General features: G+C 40.1%; 1 protein-coding gene across 1 annotated transcript in view; it reads left to right on the forward strand.

Annotated features, from left to right (window-relative positions):
- LOC138854981 (sodium-independent sulfate anion transporter-like) overlaps positions 1–19,274 on the forward strand; it is a 120,841-nt gene that overhangs the window by 90,085 nt on the left and 11,482 nt on the right. Inside the window, exons 2-3 of the mRNA XM_070101400.1 lie at positions 12,548–12,610; positions 18,892–19,071. Coding sequence (XP_069957501.1) covers positions 12,554–12,610; positions 18,892–19,071 — 237 coding nt within the window. The 5' untranslated portion in view covers positions 12,548–12,553. The remainder of the gene's footprint in view (positions 1–12,547; positions 12,611–18,891; positions 19,072–19,274) is intronic.

Below are 19,274 nucleotides of genomic sequence, written 5' to 3' on the forward strand. Positions count from 1 at the left end.
AACTATGGTGGTAATGTTGCTGCTACAACAACTATGGTGGTAATGTTGCTGCTACAACACAACTATGTAATGTGCTACAACGCCAACTATGGTGTTAATGTTGCTGCAACAACACCAACTATGGTGGTAATGTTGCTGCTACAACAACAACTATGGTGGTAATGTTGCTGCAACAACACCAACTATGGTGGTAATGTTGCTGCTACAACACCAACTATGGTGGTAATGTTGCTGCAACAACACCAACTATGGTGGTAATGTTGCTGCAACAACACCAACTATGGTGGTAATGTTGCTGCTACAACAACAACTTTGGTGGTAATGTTGCTGCAACAAGACCAACTATGGTGGTAATGTTGCTGCTACAACCCCAACTATGGTGGTAATGTTGCTGCTACAACCCCAACTATGGTGGTAATGTTGCTGCTACAACACCAACTAATGTTGCTGCTACAACACAACTATGGTGTGTAATGTTGCTGCTACAACACAACTATGGTGGTAATGTTGCTGCTACAACACCAACTATGGTGTAATGTTGCTGCTACAAACACAACTATGGTGGTAATGTTGCTGCTACAACCCTGACTATGGTGGTAATGTTGCTGCTACAACACCAACTATGGTAGTAATGTTGCTGGCTACACCAACTATGGTAGTAATGTTGCTGCTACAACACCCACTATGGTGGTAATGTTGCTGCTACAACACCAACTATGGTGGTAATGTTGCTGGCTAAAACACCAACTATGGTGGTAATGTTGCTCCTACAACACCAACTATGGTGGTAATGTTGCTGCTACAACACCAACTATGGTGGTAATGTTGCTGCTACAACACCATCTATGGTGCTAATGTTGGTGCTACAACACAACTATGGTGGTAATGTTGCTGCTACAACACAACTATGGTGGTAATGTTGCTGCTACAACACCAACTATGGTGGTAATGTTGCTGCTACAACAACAACTATGGTGGTAATGTTGCTGCTACAACAACAACTATGGTGGTAATGTTGCTGCTACAACAACAACTATGGTGGTAATGTTGCTGCTACAACACCAACTATGGTGGTAATGTTGCTGCTACAACACCAACTATGGTGGTAATGTTGCTGCTACAACAACAACTATGGTGGTAATGTTGCTGCTACAACAACAACTATGGTGGTAATGTTGCTGCTACAACAACTATGGTGGTAATGTTGCTGCTACAACACCAACTATGGTGGTAATGTTGCTGCTACAACAACAACTATGGTGGTAATGTTGCTGCTACAACAACAACTATGGTGGTAATGTTGCTGCTACAACACCAACTATGGTGGTAATGTTGCTGCTACAACACCAACTACGGTGGTAATGTTGCTGCTACAACAACAACTATGGTGGTAATGTTGCTGCTACAACAACAACTATGGTGGTAATGTTGCTGCTACAACACCAACTATGGTGGTAATGTTGCTGCTACAACAACAACTATGGTGGTAATGTTGCTGCTACAACAACACCAACTATGGTGGTAATGTTGCTGCTACAACACCAACTATGGTGGTAATGTTGCTGCTACAACACCAACTATGGTGGTAATGTTGCTGCTACAACACCAACTATGGTGGTAATGTTGCTGCTACAAACAACAACTATGGTGGTAATGTTGCTGCTACAACACCAACTATGGTGGTAATGTTGCTGCTACAACACCAACTATGGTGGTAATGTTGCTGCTACAACACAACTATGGTGGTAATGTTGCTGCTACAACAACAACTATGGTGGTAATGTTGCTGCTACAACAACAACTATGGTGGTAATGTTGCTGCTACAACACCAACTATGGTGGTAATGTTGCTTCTACAACACCAACTATGGTGGTAATGTTGCTGCTACAACACCAACTATGGTGTTAATGTTGCTGCAACAACTATGGTGGTAACCAACTATGGTGGTAATGTTGCTGCTACAACACCAACTATGGTGGTAATGTTGCTGCAACAACACCAACTATGGTGGTAATGTTGCTGCAACAACACCAACTATGGTGGTAATGTTGCTGCTACAACACCAACTATGGTGGTAATGTTGCTGCTACAACTATGGTGGTAACTACAACTATGGTGTAATGTTGCTGCTACAACACCAACTATGCTGCTACAACAACAACTATGGTGGTAATGTTGCTGCTACAACACCAACTATGGTGGTAATGTTGCTGCTACAACACCAACTATGGTGGTAATGTTGCTGCTACAACACCAACTATGGTGGTAATGTTGCTGCTACAACAACAACTATGGTGGTAATGTTGCTGCTACAACACCAACTATGGTGGTAATGTTGCTGCTACAACACCAACTATGGTGTTAATGTTGCTGCTACAACACCAACTATGGTGGTAATGTTGCTGCTACAACACAACTATGGTGGTAATGTTGCTGCTACAACACCAACTATGCTGCTACAACACCAACTATGGTGGTAATGTTGCTGCTACAACATGTTGCTGCTACAACAACTATGGTCGTAATGTTGCTGCTACAACAACAACTATGGTGGTAATGTTGCTGCTACAACAACAACTATGGTGGTAATGTTGCTGCTACAACACCAACTATGGTGGTAATGTTGCTGCTACAACACCAACTATGGTGGTAATGTTGCTGCTACAACAACAACTATGGTGGTAATGTTGCTGCTACAACAACAACTATGGTGGTAATGTTGCTGCTACAACACCAACTATGGTGGTAATGTTGCTGCTACAACACAAACTATGGTGGTAATGTTGCTGCTACAACAACAACTATGGTGGTAATGTTGCTGCTACAACAACAACTATGGTGGTAATGTTGCTGCTACAACAACAACTATGGTGGTAATGTTGCTGCTACAACACCAACTATGGTGGTAATGTTGCTGCTACAACACAACTATGGTGGTAATGTTGCTGCTACAACAACAACTATGGTGGTAATGTTGCTGCTACAACAATAACTATGGTGGTAATGTTGCTGCTACAACAACAACTATGGTGGTAATGTTGCTGCTACAACAACAACTATGGTGGTAATGTTGCTGCTACAACAACAACTATGGTGGTAATGTTGCTGCTACAACTATGGTGGTAATGTTGCTGCAACTATGGTGTTAATGTTGCTGCTACAACAACAACTATGCTGCTAATGTTACTGCTACAACACCAACTGTGGTGGTAATGTTGCTGCTACAACAACAACTATGGTGGTAATGTTGCTGCTACAACAACAACTATGGTGCTAATGTTACTGCTACAACAACAACTGTGGTGGTAATGTTGCTGCTACAACAACAACTATGGTGGTAATGTTGCTGCTACAACAACAACTATGGTGGTAATGTTACTGCTACAACATGTTGCTGCTACAACTATGGTGGTAATGTTGCTGCTACAACAACAACTATGGTGGTAATGTTGCTGCTACAACAACAACTATGGTGGTAATGTTGCTGCTACAACACCAACTATGGTGGTAATGTTGCTGCTACAACACAACTATGGTGGTAATGTTGCTGCTACAACAACAACTATGGTGGTAATGTTGCTGCTACAACACCAACTATGGTGGTAATGTTGCTGCTACAACACAACTATGGTGGTAATGTTGCTGCTACAACACAACTATGGTGGTAATGTTGCTGCTACAACAACAACTATGGTGGTAATGTTGCTGCTACAACACCAACTATGGTGGTAATGTTGCTGCTACAACACAACTATGGTGGTAATGTTGCTGCTACAACAACAACTATGGTGGTAATGTTGCTGCTACAACAACAACTATGGTGGTAATGTTGCTGCTACAACAACAACTATGGTGGTAATGTTGCTGCTACAACAACAACTATGGTGGTAATGTTGCTGCTACAACAACAACTATGGTGGTAATGTTGCTGCTACAACAACTATGGTGGTAATGTTGCTGCTACAACAACTATGGTGGTAATGTTGCTGCTACAACAACAACTATGGTGGTAATGTTGCTGCTACAACAACAACTATGGTGGTAATGTTGCTGCTACAACAACAACTATGGTGGTAATGTTGCTGCTACAACAACAACTATGGTGGTAATGTTGCTGCTACAACAACAACTATGGTGGTAATGTTGCTACTACAACAACAACTATGGTGGTAATGTAGCTGCTACACAACTATGGTGGTAAACAACTATGGTGGTAATGTTGCTGCTACAACAACAACTATGGTGGTAATGTTGCTGCTACAACAACAACTATGGTGGTAATGTTGCTGCTACAACAACAACTATGGTGGTAATGTTGCTGCTACAACAACAACTATGGTGGTAATGTTGCTGCTACAACACCAACTATGGTGGTAATGTTGCTGCTACAACACAACTATGGTGGTAATGTTGCTGCTACAACTATGGTGGTAATGTTGCTTCTACAACAACTATGGTGGTAATGTTGCTGCTACAACATGTTGCTGCTACAACAACTATGGTGGTAATGTTGCTGCTACAACAACTATGGTGGTAATGTTGCTGCTACAACACAACTATGGTGGTAATGTTGCTGCTACAACAACAACAATATGGTGGTAATGTTGCTGCAACAAGACCAACTATGGTGGTAATGTTGCTGCTACAACAACAACTATGGTGGTAATGTTGCTGCTACAACAACAACTATGGTGGTAATGTTGCTGCTACAACAACAACTATGGTGGTAATGTTGCTGCTACAACACAACTATGGTGGTAATGTTGCTGCTACAACACAACTATGGTAGTAATGTTGCTGGCTACACCAACTATGGTAGTAATGTTGCTGCTACAACACCAACTATGGTGGTAATGTTGCTGGCTAAAACACCAACTATGGTGGTAATGTTGCTCCTACAACACCAACTATGGTGGTAATGTTGCTGCTACAACACCAACTATGGTGGTAATGTTGCTGGCTAAAACACCAACTATGGTGTTAATGTTGCTCCTACAACACCAACTATGGTGGTAATGTTGCTGCTACAACAACAACTATGGTTGTAATGTTGCTGCTACAACACCAACTATGGTGGTAATGTTGCTGCTACAACAACAACTATGGTGGTAATGTTGCTGGTTACAACACCAACTATGGTGGTAATGTTGCTCCTACAACACCAACTATGGTGGTAATGTTACTGCTACAACACCAACTATGGTGCTAATGTTGCTGCTACAACACCAACTATGGTGGTAATGTTGGTGTTACAACACCAACTATGGTGGTAATGTTGCTGCTACAACAACTATGGTGGTAATGTTGCTGCTACAACAACAACTATGGTGGTAATGTTGCTGCAACAACACCAACTATGGTGGTAATGTTGCTGCAACAACACCAACTATGGTGGTAATGTTGCTGCTACAACAACAACTATGGTGGTAATGTTGCTGCAACAACAACAACTATGGTGTTAATGTTGCTGCTCCAACACAACAACTATGGTGGTAATGTTGCTGCTACAACACCAACTATGGTGGTAATGTTGCTGCTACAACAACAACTATGGTGGTAATGTTGCTGCTACAACACCAACTATGGTGGTAATGTTGCTGCTACAACAACAACTATGGTGGTAATGTTGCTGCAACAACACCAACTATGGTGGTAATGTTGCTGCTACTATGGTGGTAATGTTACTGCTACAACACCAACTATGGTGCTAATTTTGCTGCTACAACACCAACTATGGTGGTAATGTTGGTGCTACAACACCAACTATGGTGGTAATGTTGCTGCTACAACACCAACTATGGTGGTAATGTTGCTGCTACAACAACAACTATGGTGGTAATGTTGCTGCTACAACAACAACTATGGTGGTAATGTTGTTGCTACAACAACAACTATGGTGGTAATGTTGCTGCTACAACAACTATGGTGGTAATGTTGCTGCTACAACACCAACTATGGTGGTAATGTTGCTGCTACAACAACAACTATGGTGGTAATGTTGCTGCTACAACAACAACTATGGTGGTAATGTTGCTGCTACAACAACAACTATGGTGGTAATGTTGCTGCTACAACAACAACTATGGTGGTAATGTTGCTGCTACAACAACAACTATGGTGGTAATGTTGCTGCTACAACAACAACTATGGTGGTAATGTTGCTGCTACAACAACAACTATGGTGGTAATGTTGCTGCTACAACAACAACTATGGTGGTAATGTTGCTGCTACAACAACAACTATGGTGGTAATGTTGCTGCTACAACACCAACTATGGTGGTAATGTTGCTGCTACAACAACAACTATGGTGGTAATGTTGCTGCTACAACAACAACTATGGTGGTAATGTTGCTGCCACAACAACAATTATGGTGGTAATGTTGCTGCTACAACAACAACTATGGTGGTAATGTTGCTGCTACAACAATTATGGTGGTAATGTTGCTGCTACAACAACAACTATGGTGGTAATGTTGCTGCTACAACAACAACTATGGTGGTAATGTTGCTGCTACAACAACAAGTATGGTGGTAATGTTGCTGCTATAACACCAACTATGGTGGTAATGTTGCTCCTACAACAACAACTATGGTGGTAATGTTGCTGCTATAACACCAACTATGGTGGTAATGTTGCTGCTACAACAACAACTATGGTGGTAATGTTGCTGCTACAACAACAACTATGGTGGTAATGTTGCTGCTATAACACCAACTATGGTGGTAATGTTGCTGCTACAACAATTATGGTGGTAATGTTGCTGCTACAACAACAACTATGGTGGTAATGTTGCTGCTACAACAACAACTATGGTGGTAATGTTGCTGCTATAACACCAACTATGGTGGTAATGTTGCTGCTACAACAACTATGGTGGTAATGTTGCTGCTACAACAACAACTATGGTGGTAATGTTGCTGCTATAACACCAGCTTGATATTTCTAGTATCAGTGATTGGATTATTGATTAACACTTTACTCAGTATTAGAATATTAATAAATGAACCAGACACTGCCATTAGAAATCTTGCTAAATGACTAGAACTAAATACCTGTAGATCTAAATGGGTTGCGAAAACGTGCGAGAACTGTATCAATGTAGACATCAAGAGCATTTAACCCCTCCACGGGAGGTGTGTTCATTAATTATCACATATGTGTAAGCCTCTAGTAATCACTAGTAATCCCTTCCTTAAATCCCTTGAAGACACAACTGCTCAAGATCCAATTTCTCGCTTAATTTTTAGTAATAATTTACTCTTGTTGTCACCTCCCTAGTTACGAACGACAGGAACTTTGTTGAGTTTCGTGTAAGTATTAACAACTGGGCGTGTATACTGCAAACTGAATTGTTTGCCATTCTAATTCATATTTGCATCTTCACTTTGTATCTAAATTTATTGCATATCATTCCACTTATAGGATGTTCCAACGTTAATTTTCTGACGTTGACGAGAATAATCATTATTGTATGTAAATCATGGCATCCAATAACAGTGCGAACCTTATACTTGGAAAACAACGCCAATGAAGATGATTTGAAGCCGATCAGAAGAAGCATTCTCCAGTTATATCACTGATTCCGAAGATTCTCAATTATATTTTTTACTGTGTTACTATATTGACAAATTTGTCTGCATACAAGCTCAACTGAATGGGTACGATCCCGGCACTGAGACGCATCATCCATTAAATACTGAAGCTGTTCAGAAAAGGTAGACTCAAATACGTTTAAGGTTATTGAAAGAAACCACGGTACGGGTGGGGATTGAACTCGCGGTCAGTGAGTCGTAACACTCCCCGCGCGTACCGTGGTTTGTTTACAATCGTGTCATTACGATTTCTTGAGTTATTGTAAGGAAATAGAAATTTCAATTTATATTACGCATTAAGTAGTCAAATGTGCACCTACACATTTGAAGTTTAATCCGCCATAGCCAAGACTGCAGAGAATTTCCAAAGTTTTCGAAACCATTCCAAGATTCTGGGTTTAACAACTTTGGTCATTATGCAGCTGCACCTGCACCTGCCAAGTGTTCCTAGAATCTTTGTCCAATTACCGTACACCAGTCTTGAAAATGTTAGCCAGTTAAGTGAGTCATCGTAGTAGGATTAAATCGAAAACAAAAAGTTGGAGCAAATTAATTCAGGAAGATTCTTGACTCGCGAATTTATAATAACACTGACTGGAAAAAATCATAGAACGGTTGGAACTTGACCCATAGTGGACTGGGGATCATCTGTTAAACCTGCATTTGTGGTCACAGTGGTGGTCCATGCTAACATTCCTGTGGTATATAAAATTATACCTAGTTGGATAAAGCTTGTTATGCCGATATGGACCAGTGGTTAACACACTGGCCTGCGAGTTTTACGACTCACCTTCCATGGGTTCGATCCCCACCCGGTCTGTGATTTTTTAAAAATTCTTCGGGATACCCGGTTAATCAATAACTACAGGGAATCAGGCAGAATTGTAGCTTAAAAGAATAATCTCAAAGAGAAAAATAAGAGGTAGGTTACTGAAAGCAGTGAAGACTTTTTACGAGTATAGTGAGGCTCAAGTTAGAGTATGTATGAGAGAGGGAGATTATTTCCCAGTATAGTAGGCTTTAGGTAGGCATGCGTGATGTCACCATGGTTGTTCAGTATATTTATGGATGGGGATGTAAGAGAAGTGAATGCTCGGGGTGCTGGTAAGAGGTGTGGGATTAAAAGATAAGGAATCTAACTAAAAGTGGGAGTTGTAACAGTTGCTTTTTGCTGATGACACTGTACTTTTGAGAGATTCTGAAGAGAAGTTGCAGAGGTTGGTGGACAAGTTTGGTAGGATATTTAAATGAAGAAAATTTAAAGTGAACATTGGAGAGAGTAAGGTGATACGGATAACAAAAACATTAGGTTCATATTAAGCCCTCAAAGATTATTTGATAAGGCCGATTCCTCCTTATGGAAATGAAATGATAGAAAAATCATGATAAGATAAACAATTTTGTTAATTTGTAAACCTAGTATAAAATATAAAACACTTAAACAAGAAATTAATTCTACATGAAGCTAATTTGTACACAAAAAAGTTGATAATGGTGTCGTGTCGATGTTCTGGGCACATAGCTCTGAATCGTGGTTTGGAACGCTGAGCCCCCCACTCTTCATAGATCTAAACTTACTCCCAGTTCAGTACATCCACACTTACTACTGTGCAATCTACATCTACAGGGCCTTAAACTCTAATATCAACCTTGACCTAAAACGCTTTCTTGATAGTTGTGACAGAACCCACAGGCATAACACCAGACACAAACATCTCTACGACATTCCCCGTGTCCGACTAAACCTTCACAAAAATTCAATGTATGTCAAAGGCCCTAAAATCTGGAATACCCTACCTGAGAACTCTAGAACTGCAGACACATTCATCACCTTCAAAACTACCATTAGAAAACATCTTATCTCCATGATACACCCCGTCAACTAACTACACGAATACCACCTGGTGGTTCACACTTACACTCACTCACTCATTTGACCATAAACAGAAATATTAATCTCAGTCTTAAAATAATGAATCCTGTGATACTCCAATACTGAAACTATGTACTGTGCCAAAACAAAAGCATTCACATTGCTAAACTCACAAACTAGTATTTCGTCACTTAGCCATAATACCAACTTACCTCATAATTTGTAATATTTTACAATTAAGAATAAAACTAAGTCTGCCCGAAATGCCTAGCCATGCTAAGCGTTCTAGTGGTACACTCTGTAATCACAATTTTACTACATGTAAACCAAACAATAACCAAATTTCTGTAAACTCAGCATTGTAATCCTTATAGAGAATAAACTTTGAATTGAATTTGAATTTGAATGGATTAAGGAGTCACAGGTGGATGTGACCGTTGTAATACTGTAAGTAAACAGATAGTGACCCCAACATGAGTAGGGATTCTGACGAACAGAGGTACTGGGATCCTCTGACCACCACAACACTTCCCAAGTAGTAGAGAACCACCATGAAACATTGGAGGGATTATAACTAAGGAACGGCTGCAAGAATGGTGAGTAGCTGATTGCGAGTCGGCTATGAGTGGAAGGGGGCCAGTTTAGGTACCGATGCCAGGTAAGACCTCAAAATCTCTGCAAGATCAATGCTGCTCCTCTCATTTCGCTTGTGTCGGATTACCAGAGCCGACAATCAAGGCTAAATTACACACCAATCAAGAAATCACTCATATGATTGGCATATTGCCTTTCAGAGAAATTGTGAGAACTTCAATGATTACATTACACTACGTAAGTCCAAATCAGGTTAGGATGAAATAGCAGAATAAAAACATAAGAGTGAAGCTCTTTTTAAAAAAAAATAACCCAAATACATTATATATTATTAAACAAGAGTGGATTGAATATTTACAGACTTGATGGGAGCCTAAGGTTAAGTGACTGTCAACTGGTGGGAGGGACACACGTCAACTCCCACCGGGTGGAGAAGGATGGAAAGGGGTGGGGGATAGCGGAAACGATGCACACAAAACATGCATCCCACACAACTACCACTACAATTCATTCGTAATTCCACTCTTATCTAATGAACTTTTCCCTCACAAAGTGAATGTCTTCAGATATTTAGAAGTGGACTTGGCAGCAGATGGGTCTACGAAAGATGAGGTGAAAAATGTGAGTGGTTCACTGTGGAGTCTGTGGAGACAAATAACGTTATCCATGGAAGGAAAGAGGAGAATGTATGAGAGAAGAGTTATACCAATGCTCTTATATGAGTGTGAAGCATGGGTGGTGAATGTTGCAACAAGGAGAAGGTTGGAGGCAATGGAGATGTCGTGTCATAGGGCAATGTGTAGTGTGAATATACTGCAGAGAATCTGTGGTTTGCAAATTAGAAAGTGGTGTGGGGTTACAAAAAGTATTATCCAGAGGGCTGAGGAGGGGTGGTTGAGGTGGTTCGGACATTTAGAGAATTATTATTTATTATTTTTTTTATAAACACACTGGCCGATTCCCACCAAGGCAGGGTGGCCCGAAAAAGAAAAACTTTCACCATCACTCACTCCATCACTGTCTTGCCAGAAGGGTGCTTTACACTACAGTTTTTAAACTGCAACATTAACACCCCTCCTTCAGAGTTCAGGCACTGTACTTGCACTCTGAAGGAGGGGTGTTAATGTTGCAGTTTAAAAACTGTAGTGTAAAGCACCCTTCTGGCAAGACAGTGATGGAGTGAGTGATGGTGAAAGTTTTTCTTTTTCGGGCCACCCTGCCTTGGTGGGAATCGGCCAGTGTGATAATAAAAAAAATAATAAATAATAATTCTCTAAATGTCCGAACCACCTCAACCACCCCTCCTCAGCCCTCTGGATAATACTTTTTGTAACCCCACACCACTTTCTAATTTGCAAACTACAGATTGCATCACTCACTCAGATTTAGAGAATATGGAATGAAAAAGAATGACTTGGAAATCATATAAATCTGTAGTGGAAGAAAGGTGGGTACGGGTCGTCCTAGGAATGGTTGGAGGGAGGGGGCAAAGGAAGCTTCGTGTGCAAGGGGCTTGGACTTCCATCAAGTATGCACGTTCATATTAGGAGCAAATGGAGATAAATGGTTTTTATGATTAATGTGCTGTTGGAGTGTGAGCAAGATAATATTTATGAAGGGATTCAGGGAAACTGGCAGGCCGGACTTGAGTCCTGGAGGTGGGAAGTACAGTGTCTGGACTCTAAAGGAGGGGTGTTGATAAGTTGTAGTTTTATAAACTGTAGTGAAGGCACGCCTCTGGCAAGACGGTGATGGAGTGAATGATAGTGAAATGTTTCTTCTTCTACGGGCCACCTGCCTTGGTGGGAAACGACTGATGTATTAATTAAAATAAGAACAAACGTCATCAGCAGCATTTAATTATGTATTAAACTTAGCCACGTATGCAGTATTGTAGAGATGTAAGGCAACCTAATTACATAAATAGTTGTGAACAATAAAAAATATAGAATAGTGAGGTAATATAGCAATAAGATGTGGTAACAGCGCACCAAAACAAAACTATAGAGTAACGCAGAAGGGGATAAAGAAAGGTTTAAGAGATCCTAGTACCTTGTGGGCGTCTTGATATAGCAGTGATGCCATCATTAATAAAACAAGGAGAGAGTTCACAGAAGAATTCATTATTTGGAATTTGCTTCTCTGGACACTGAGTAAAACGTCGTCAAAATAAAGATCTGTGGGGCGGGGAAAACCTCGACCAGAAGAAAGCATTGACCAGAGGAAGACCTTGACCATAGGAAGACCTTGACCACAGGAAGACCTTGACCACAGGAAGACCTTGACCACAGGAAGACCTTGACCACAGGAAGACCTTGACCACAGGAAGACCTTGACCACAGGAAGATCTTGACCACAGGAAGTCCCCGACCAGAGGAAGACCGTGATGTTAAATGAGCGAATTATCATATGACTACTACCTTCTCCACTAAAAATTATCATGATTCTCTTGACAAATAAATCCCAGTGAGGTTTATGTTGCAGGAGAGGATGCTGCGCATGGCATCTGCCTTCAGGCCTCCTCTAGGAATCGCCTTCAACATTAAGGTGAGTACTCTCATTCTCTGTAATTGCAGAGACGTGTGTGTTTAAGGGCTGCATTCTGCCTCAAATTTAATATTTTTTTTTCTCTATATATCTAATTTTTCACATGGTTTTACAAGGTTATGTTAAGAATCTAAACTTTATTTACTAGCTAAGAGCTGTTACCGACATCAACTCATTTGAAAAAAAATTTATTGTCTTAAAACAAACTGAGAACAGGATGAAATTGAAGTCATCTCTGGGACACCGATTTCATTTGGTCAACTGATTATTTAGTTGATGTCATTATGCTGTACGAATCCCAGAAGGGTCATACAGAACTGCAGGGTTGGGTTCGTTAAAGGCTTACTATACTTGACCTGAGACTAGCTAGGGTGGAGAGTATATGAGAGATGTAGTGAAGGTGGTGAGGATTGCTAAAGGAAGTATAATCAAAGTTTGTGTAATAAATCTTTTGCTGTAAAAAGTCAAGAGGATCTGTGTCAACGGTGGGGCCGTCAGCGAGGAGGGAAGATAAAGTAAGGGTGTTAGAGCGGTGACGACGTCAGAGGTAAATTCTACGTGTTCGCTGATAGACAGGACAGTTCAAGAGAATATGGCAAACTGAAACTGAAACCTGACAGTTCTCACAGACTAAAACTGGGCACCTCTCCATGAGATACCCATGAGTGAGACCTGTGTACTGTACCCAAGGTGAAGGCTGGAAACCATAGTCTCCAAAACACGACATCGATGGTAAGAAAACCGAAATCGTAAATTCCACTTGATAGAATATAATTTTTTACGAATCAACTCAGATGGTTGTGAAGGTGGCTAGAAATTTTAGCAGCAGTCAGCCTGGTCGTTGCCCTGAACATCAACATGACTCAAGAGAAAATGACTTCTTTGTTTCTGCTTGAAATGCAGCGCAAAGATGTATATGAAGAACTAGAGGGTGGGGGAAATTAATATTTTTGATTCCTTGCAAAGCACTAAAGGAGTCAAACTACCACGAATGTTGAGGTAGGCTCGGGACACAATGTGTATAATCGCTATAAAAATTGCAGACAGTTCAGCTGTGAAAATATTAGTTAAGTCTAATAATTGGTCTCGCACAACACTGTGAACACTGCTGCAAACCTGACACCTTCAGAGGATTTAGAACCATTAGTGTACACTGCAACGGCATGAGAATGAGACCGGAAGTGATTAAGAAAAGGGGAGCAAGAAGCAACTATGGGTACTTGGGTTTTCGCGCATGGCAGTGGGAATGAACAGATACGAATTCTCGGAACCTCCCAAGGAAAAAGAGGAGAGTTAGATACAAGACAAACATATAAAGGGGGCAATTGAAGACGAAAAGGAAAGGGACAGAGTAAATAAGGGAGACCAACACATAGCGGACAAAATATCGGAGGCAATGTGCATCACGGCGATCGTTCATAGATGGAACATTTGCTTCTATATATAGGCTCTCGACAGGGAAGGAGCAAAAAGCACCTAGACACAAACGTAATCCCTGATGATTAATGGAATCAAGTGTAGAAAGAATTGCTGAAGAGGCCGCAGAATATATCTGGTCACCATAATCTAGTTTCGATTAAATTAGGGCTGAATGGAGTTGAAGAAAAGTTCGACGACCAGCCACACAAGACAGATGAACGAGGGTTTTAAGAAGGTTTACTCTACTATGCAAGTTGCTATCAGGGAAGTAATGAGAGGTTTTCAGGACAACGGCGATCAAACAGAAGACCGAGAAATCTAACAGTTCAGGGATCCGGGGAACCATAAGTTATAGTGGAATATTAGATTTAACAGAATGTCTACTAAAAGTAATCTGGTACATTTTAGTACCAGAAAATTTAAACCCATGAATAGTGGCCCAATGGGAAACGCGGTCGATAGCATTCTGGAAAGAGGCTGCTACTAGGTGCCTGCACAAGCTATACCAAAGTCATCAACAAAGTGATGACAATTATTAGATGGGAGAATAGAGGTCAGATTATCAATAGCTATCAGAAATAATAGTGGTGCTAAGGACGCATCCCTGGGGGACACCTTCAACTTGGATATAGTCAGGGGAAAGTAGATTACCAACCCAGACATGAAAATGTGTCTGAGACAAGAAATTTGAAAGGGAAAGTGGCAGAGTGCACCGGAGTCCTAAGGAATGAGCTTGAGTCAAGTAATGTCATGCTTTTTCATGATCAGAAAATACTGCGATAACCGAGTGGTTACTAGCAAAGGTATTACAAACATATGTATCTAACCTGAGTAAGGGGTCGATAGTGGAGCGGCCCTTAGGAAAGACAAATTGACTAGTGGAAAGACTATTGTGTTTCAAAATACCACCCCAAACGTCTATTTACCAGACGTTCCATTACCCTGGAAACTGCACTGGTAAGAACAATGGATCGATAGTGGGAGGCATCATCGCTCGAAGTGCCTATTTCAGAAACAGGCAGATCTGCGGCAGTTTTCTATGGACGGGGATTAACTCTTCACAAGCAGCCAAGATTAAAAAGACAGAGGACTACGAGGGTTGATGGATGTAAATGCTGGAGCATACTAATATGAATGCCATCAGGTTCCACTGCCGACAGTCGGCAAGCAGAAAGCGTTGACTCAAATTCTGGAAGCATAAAAGTCACGTCATAAGACTCTTTTTTTGCTAAAACTCGAAAAGCAGCAACTCTTTGGCAGACTTAAGAGGGAAAAAACGAGATAGATAGACGGAGCCCCTGAGAGATGAGGACAAGATGATTTCCAATAGCTGTGGCAACTTCAGTAGGATTTGCAAATTGCAATGCTGACACTGGCAAACCTAAGAACAGGAGCAGAGGCTGGGGAATACCTGCCACTCAATTTCCGTACATTTTTCAAACTGCACTCACAGAGGAAGTGGAAGTGACGGAAGAAACGTAATACTGGTGACAAGTGTTTTGCTTCACGGATTACAGATCGGACAACCGCCCTTGTCCCTTAAAATCAAAGACCTGCTCAGTGGTCTTATTGTTACAGATGAGATGGAGGGCAGGCAGTCCAAGAAAGCATAATGCCGTGATGAAAATCAAAGGTCTGCCATACAGGGGGGAAGTTTTTTTTTTCATTAGTGCATTCTGCTGGATAGCAGCCGTTAGCATGATGTCACGGCCTGCCGCCACACTTCACAGTGATTTCTCATTGCTCACGTGGCTACTGTGGTGAGAGGAAGTGTTGCACTTTTGTCTCTCATCCGCCCCATTTTTTCAGTGTTACCTTTGGTTTTCACCCATATGGGTAAAAGGAAGTCTTGAACACCTGAAACTATAGCTCAAATCATAGAGCTTCACAGAGCTGGGCACCAGATGAAAGAAATAGTGGAGAATGTTAGAGTATGTGAGCATTCAGCGTGGAACTGGGAGCAGCGTTTCAAGGTTGGTGGTGGTGTAGAGTTACCATCTGCCAAACCTCGGCCGGGCCCTTCCAAGAAGGATGGGAGGGATGTGTATATATCTAGTGGAAACAAGAACAGCAAAGAGAAGTCTTTCAGGGTAAACTAACAAGAATATTAAGATAGTTGACGGATGAATCTCATTACATACATACAAGTAAATGGTAACAAAGATAATTATTATTTATCAAAGTTACAGAGACAAGTAGGAATTTTTAGGACACCTAGGTCGCGAAAATGTCCCCTTTCGATACCTACCATCTATCTCTCCACAAGTTGCTCTAGACCTATATTAATTGCAAATGAAATGTACATACACACCAGGAATTCTGGTAAAATTATTATAATTTTTGTGGACTGTATATTAAAATTACATATACACATTTATATAACAGGAGAATTTATAATCATAACACTCACCAATTTGTCCGGAGATTACTGTGTATCATACTCAAAAACCCCCCTGTCTACATTTATGATAATACTGGCCAGAACTATAAACATAAATATACAGACATGACTTAGCTGGGGTAATATCCTGTTTTCATCTAATTATGGAGTCCTGTCCAGTCGCCTGATTCTCTCGTTATGCAGGACAGCAATTCCAACAATTTCGGCTTCTATTTGAGAGGTGTCAGCCCAATATAACCTCTAGAGCGACGAAAATTCTTCTTATTTTCACTAACATTTTCTTGGCTCATTCAAAAACATGGCGACTCTTCCCTGCTCGTCCACGCAGGCGCCGAGCTTCCCATTTTTTATAATATAACTTTTATTAAATACAATATATTTTATTAATTTACATACAAATACACTATTTTCGGAAAATATACTATGTATTTTCCACAACTTCAGCAACAGGTGGTGATGGTAGCTTATTTAAATTAAAGGATGTACAGTGTTTCCTAAATGCTGAGTAGTTCAGTTTTGAAATTAACAAGACGATGGTGTCCTTTAATATAGGTAATGACATATCAGTTTCCACGATGTCTGAAGATTGCGAATAGTTATTAACAGTGCAGGTAGAACTATGCAAGAAAATACTGAGTGAATGTAATAATTTACAACACTATACTGTATATTACACATTTTTTTTTTTTTTTTGAGGAGGTGAGGGAAGTGAAATATAACTGATCATAAGTTTCTCAGTTTTTTAATGTGCATCTGTTTACTAATATTAACTAAAAATAAATTGTGGGAAAGATCTCATGAATGAAGTAGTGGACCCTCGCCTAACGAACGCACCGCATAACGTCAAATTCGCCTAACGATGCATTTTAACTCTAACTTTTGGCTCGGCTAACACTTAAAAACTCGCCTAACGATATTCGTTCTCGGGTACCAATTAATATTTATTTATATTAGATATATAATATTTATTTATATTAGATAAGTCTTCTAAAGCTTAAAAGTATAACAGTGTTGATAAAATGTAACCAAATTTTTTTTGTGGATTCTGATAAACCTTTCTCAAGTAGGATGCAATGCTACTTCCAAATTTATGAATGTTAGACAGATTCTCTTCTGTCATGAGAAGCTGATGGCACACTTAAAAAAAACTGTTAATTGAAAATATAAAATCAGTTTAATTTAGTGACTGAGCAGCTCCTATTGTGCCAATTTTAACTCCAGACTCTAAAACTATAAGGATCTGTTATGATTTTAAAGTTTCACAAACAGATTCACCGTGACAAGCGTCCATTACCACGACATGAGAAACAATTGGTAATTAATACTTGTATAGTACATTTTTTAAGAAACGATAATGTCTTTTGGACTTTCTGCATCTCCAAGAATTTTCCGGAGAAATGGCACAATCATTTGTCGGTGTCAGTGTTAAAAGGGGATGCTTTGGATTGGGTGGCATTATTATCAATGGGTCACATAGAGCTGAGAACATAAAGACTTTGACAAGTGTTCAGGATTTTACAGAAATCTATTGAGTTCATTTACCATACCTCAGGTGAAGACATTCAATAATGCCAGTATTAACATCTAAGTCAGCGAGTAAAGTTTTGTTTCTTGGAATGTTGATCTGCTGTTGTAGATGAGTTAAAAAAAATTAAGTGGAGCTATATATAAACTGTCTTTATTGGAAGAGAAAGCTGTTCATGGTATAAAGGAAGTTTTACTGAATTCTCTCATGATATTCAAGTTCCTGGGAGGAAAATTCATCAATACTTGAAGCTGATACTCTATATATAAGTTCACATCTTCTCTGATCGACTTTATTACAAGTCTAACAGATGGGCAAATTAATTCTCTCTTGTGATAAACACCTAAAGCTTCGCACACAGTGAGAATTAATATTTTGGAGTTATTTCATGTTTATGATCTCTGCAATTTCGGAAAAAATGGAGGCTGAATATTATTCACTTATTTTTCGTTAATGGTGAGTCGTATCAGAGCAGAAATTCTAAAAGAAACTCTATACAGAAAAGTTTTTATCGCTTTTTTGTTAAATGTAATGACTCTCACAAAGAGTTTAACTTTCTGGATACATTTAAAATACTAAGACTAATTAAAAACATGCTCAATAATGTAGGTTCATTTTAAAGTTGTCTAACAAGAACACCAGCCAAAATGCTATAATTTTCACGTCTCTTGTTATAAACTAGTAATGTGTCTAATATTTTCTACTCAGTTTAATGCTAGTCTCACCATGACATCGTTGCAGAAATATTATTTGTTTTTCCCACTTACTGTTCCTTCCCCAGTTATTTATATCTGGCCAATCCTCTCAAGGGAGGTTCACTGATTCTCTCATGTGTTCTTATTTCCCCAGTAATGTGAGCTAGTTTCTCTCAGTAATGTATCTCTTGTGTGTGTTAGTGTCTGCCAGTAATGTATCTCTTATGCATGGTGTCGTCAGAACAAGTTGGATCGGTGTCTTAGTAGGAAGACACTGTACCGACGTCTGCCCTTCCTTACCTGGCTCAGGAGCTACAACACAGAATGCCTGATGGGGGACATGATAGCTGGCTTCACCGTTGGCCTCGTGATGATACCCCAGGCGCTGGCTTACGGTCTTGTAGCTGGTCTTCCTCCAAGTGTAAGTTACCTTTTGATTACTCCCTTGTTTATCTTGCCATTATGCCTGCCCTTTCCCCCAGCAACTAACTAAATCCTTGTAAGAGTCTTGTAAGAACTTCTGTAATTGTTAGAAAATATAACTTTATTCATTGTGTGGTCTGCTGATATCCATTAAGATATCCTGAGCTGCCACTCGCGACGAGCATTGGGTGCACAATTTGT

The sequence above is a fragment of the Cherax quadricarinatus genome, chromosome 76, assembly GCF_038502225.1.
Source record: "Cherax quadricarinatus isolate ZL_2023a chromosome 76, ASM3850222v1, whole genome shotgun sequence".
NCBI classification, from domain to species: Eukaryota; Metazoa; Arthropoda; class Malacostraca; order Decapoda; family Parastacidae; genus Cherax; species Cherax quadricarinatus.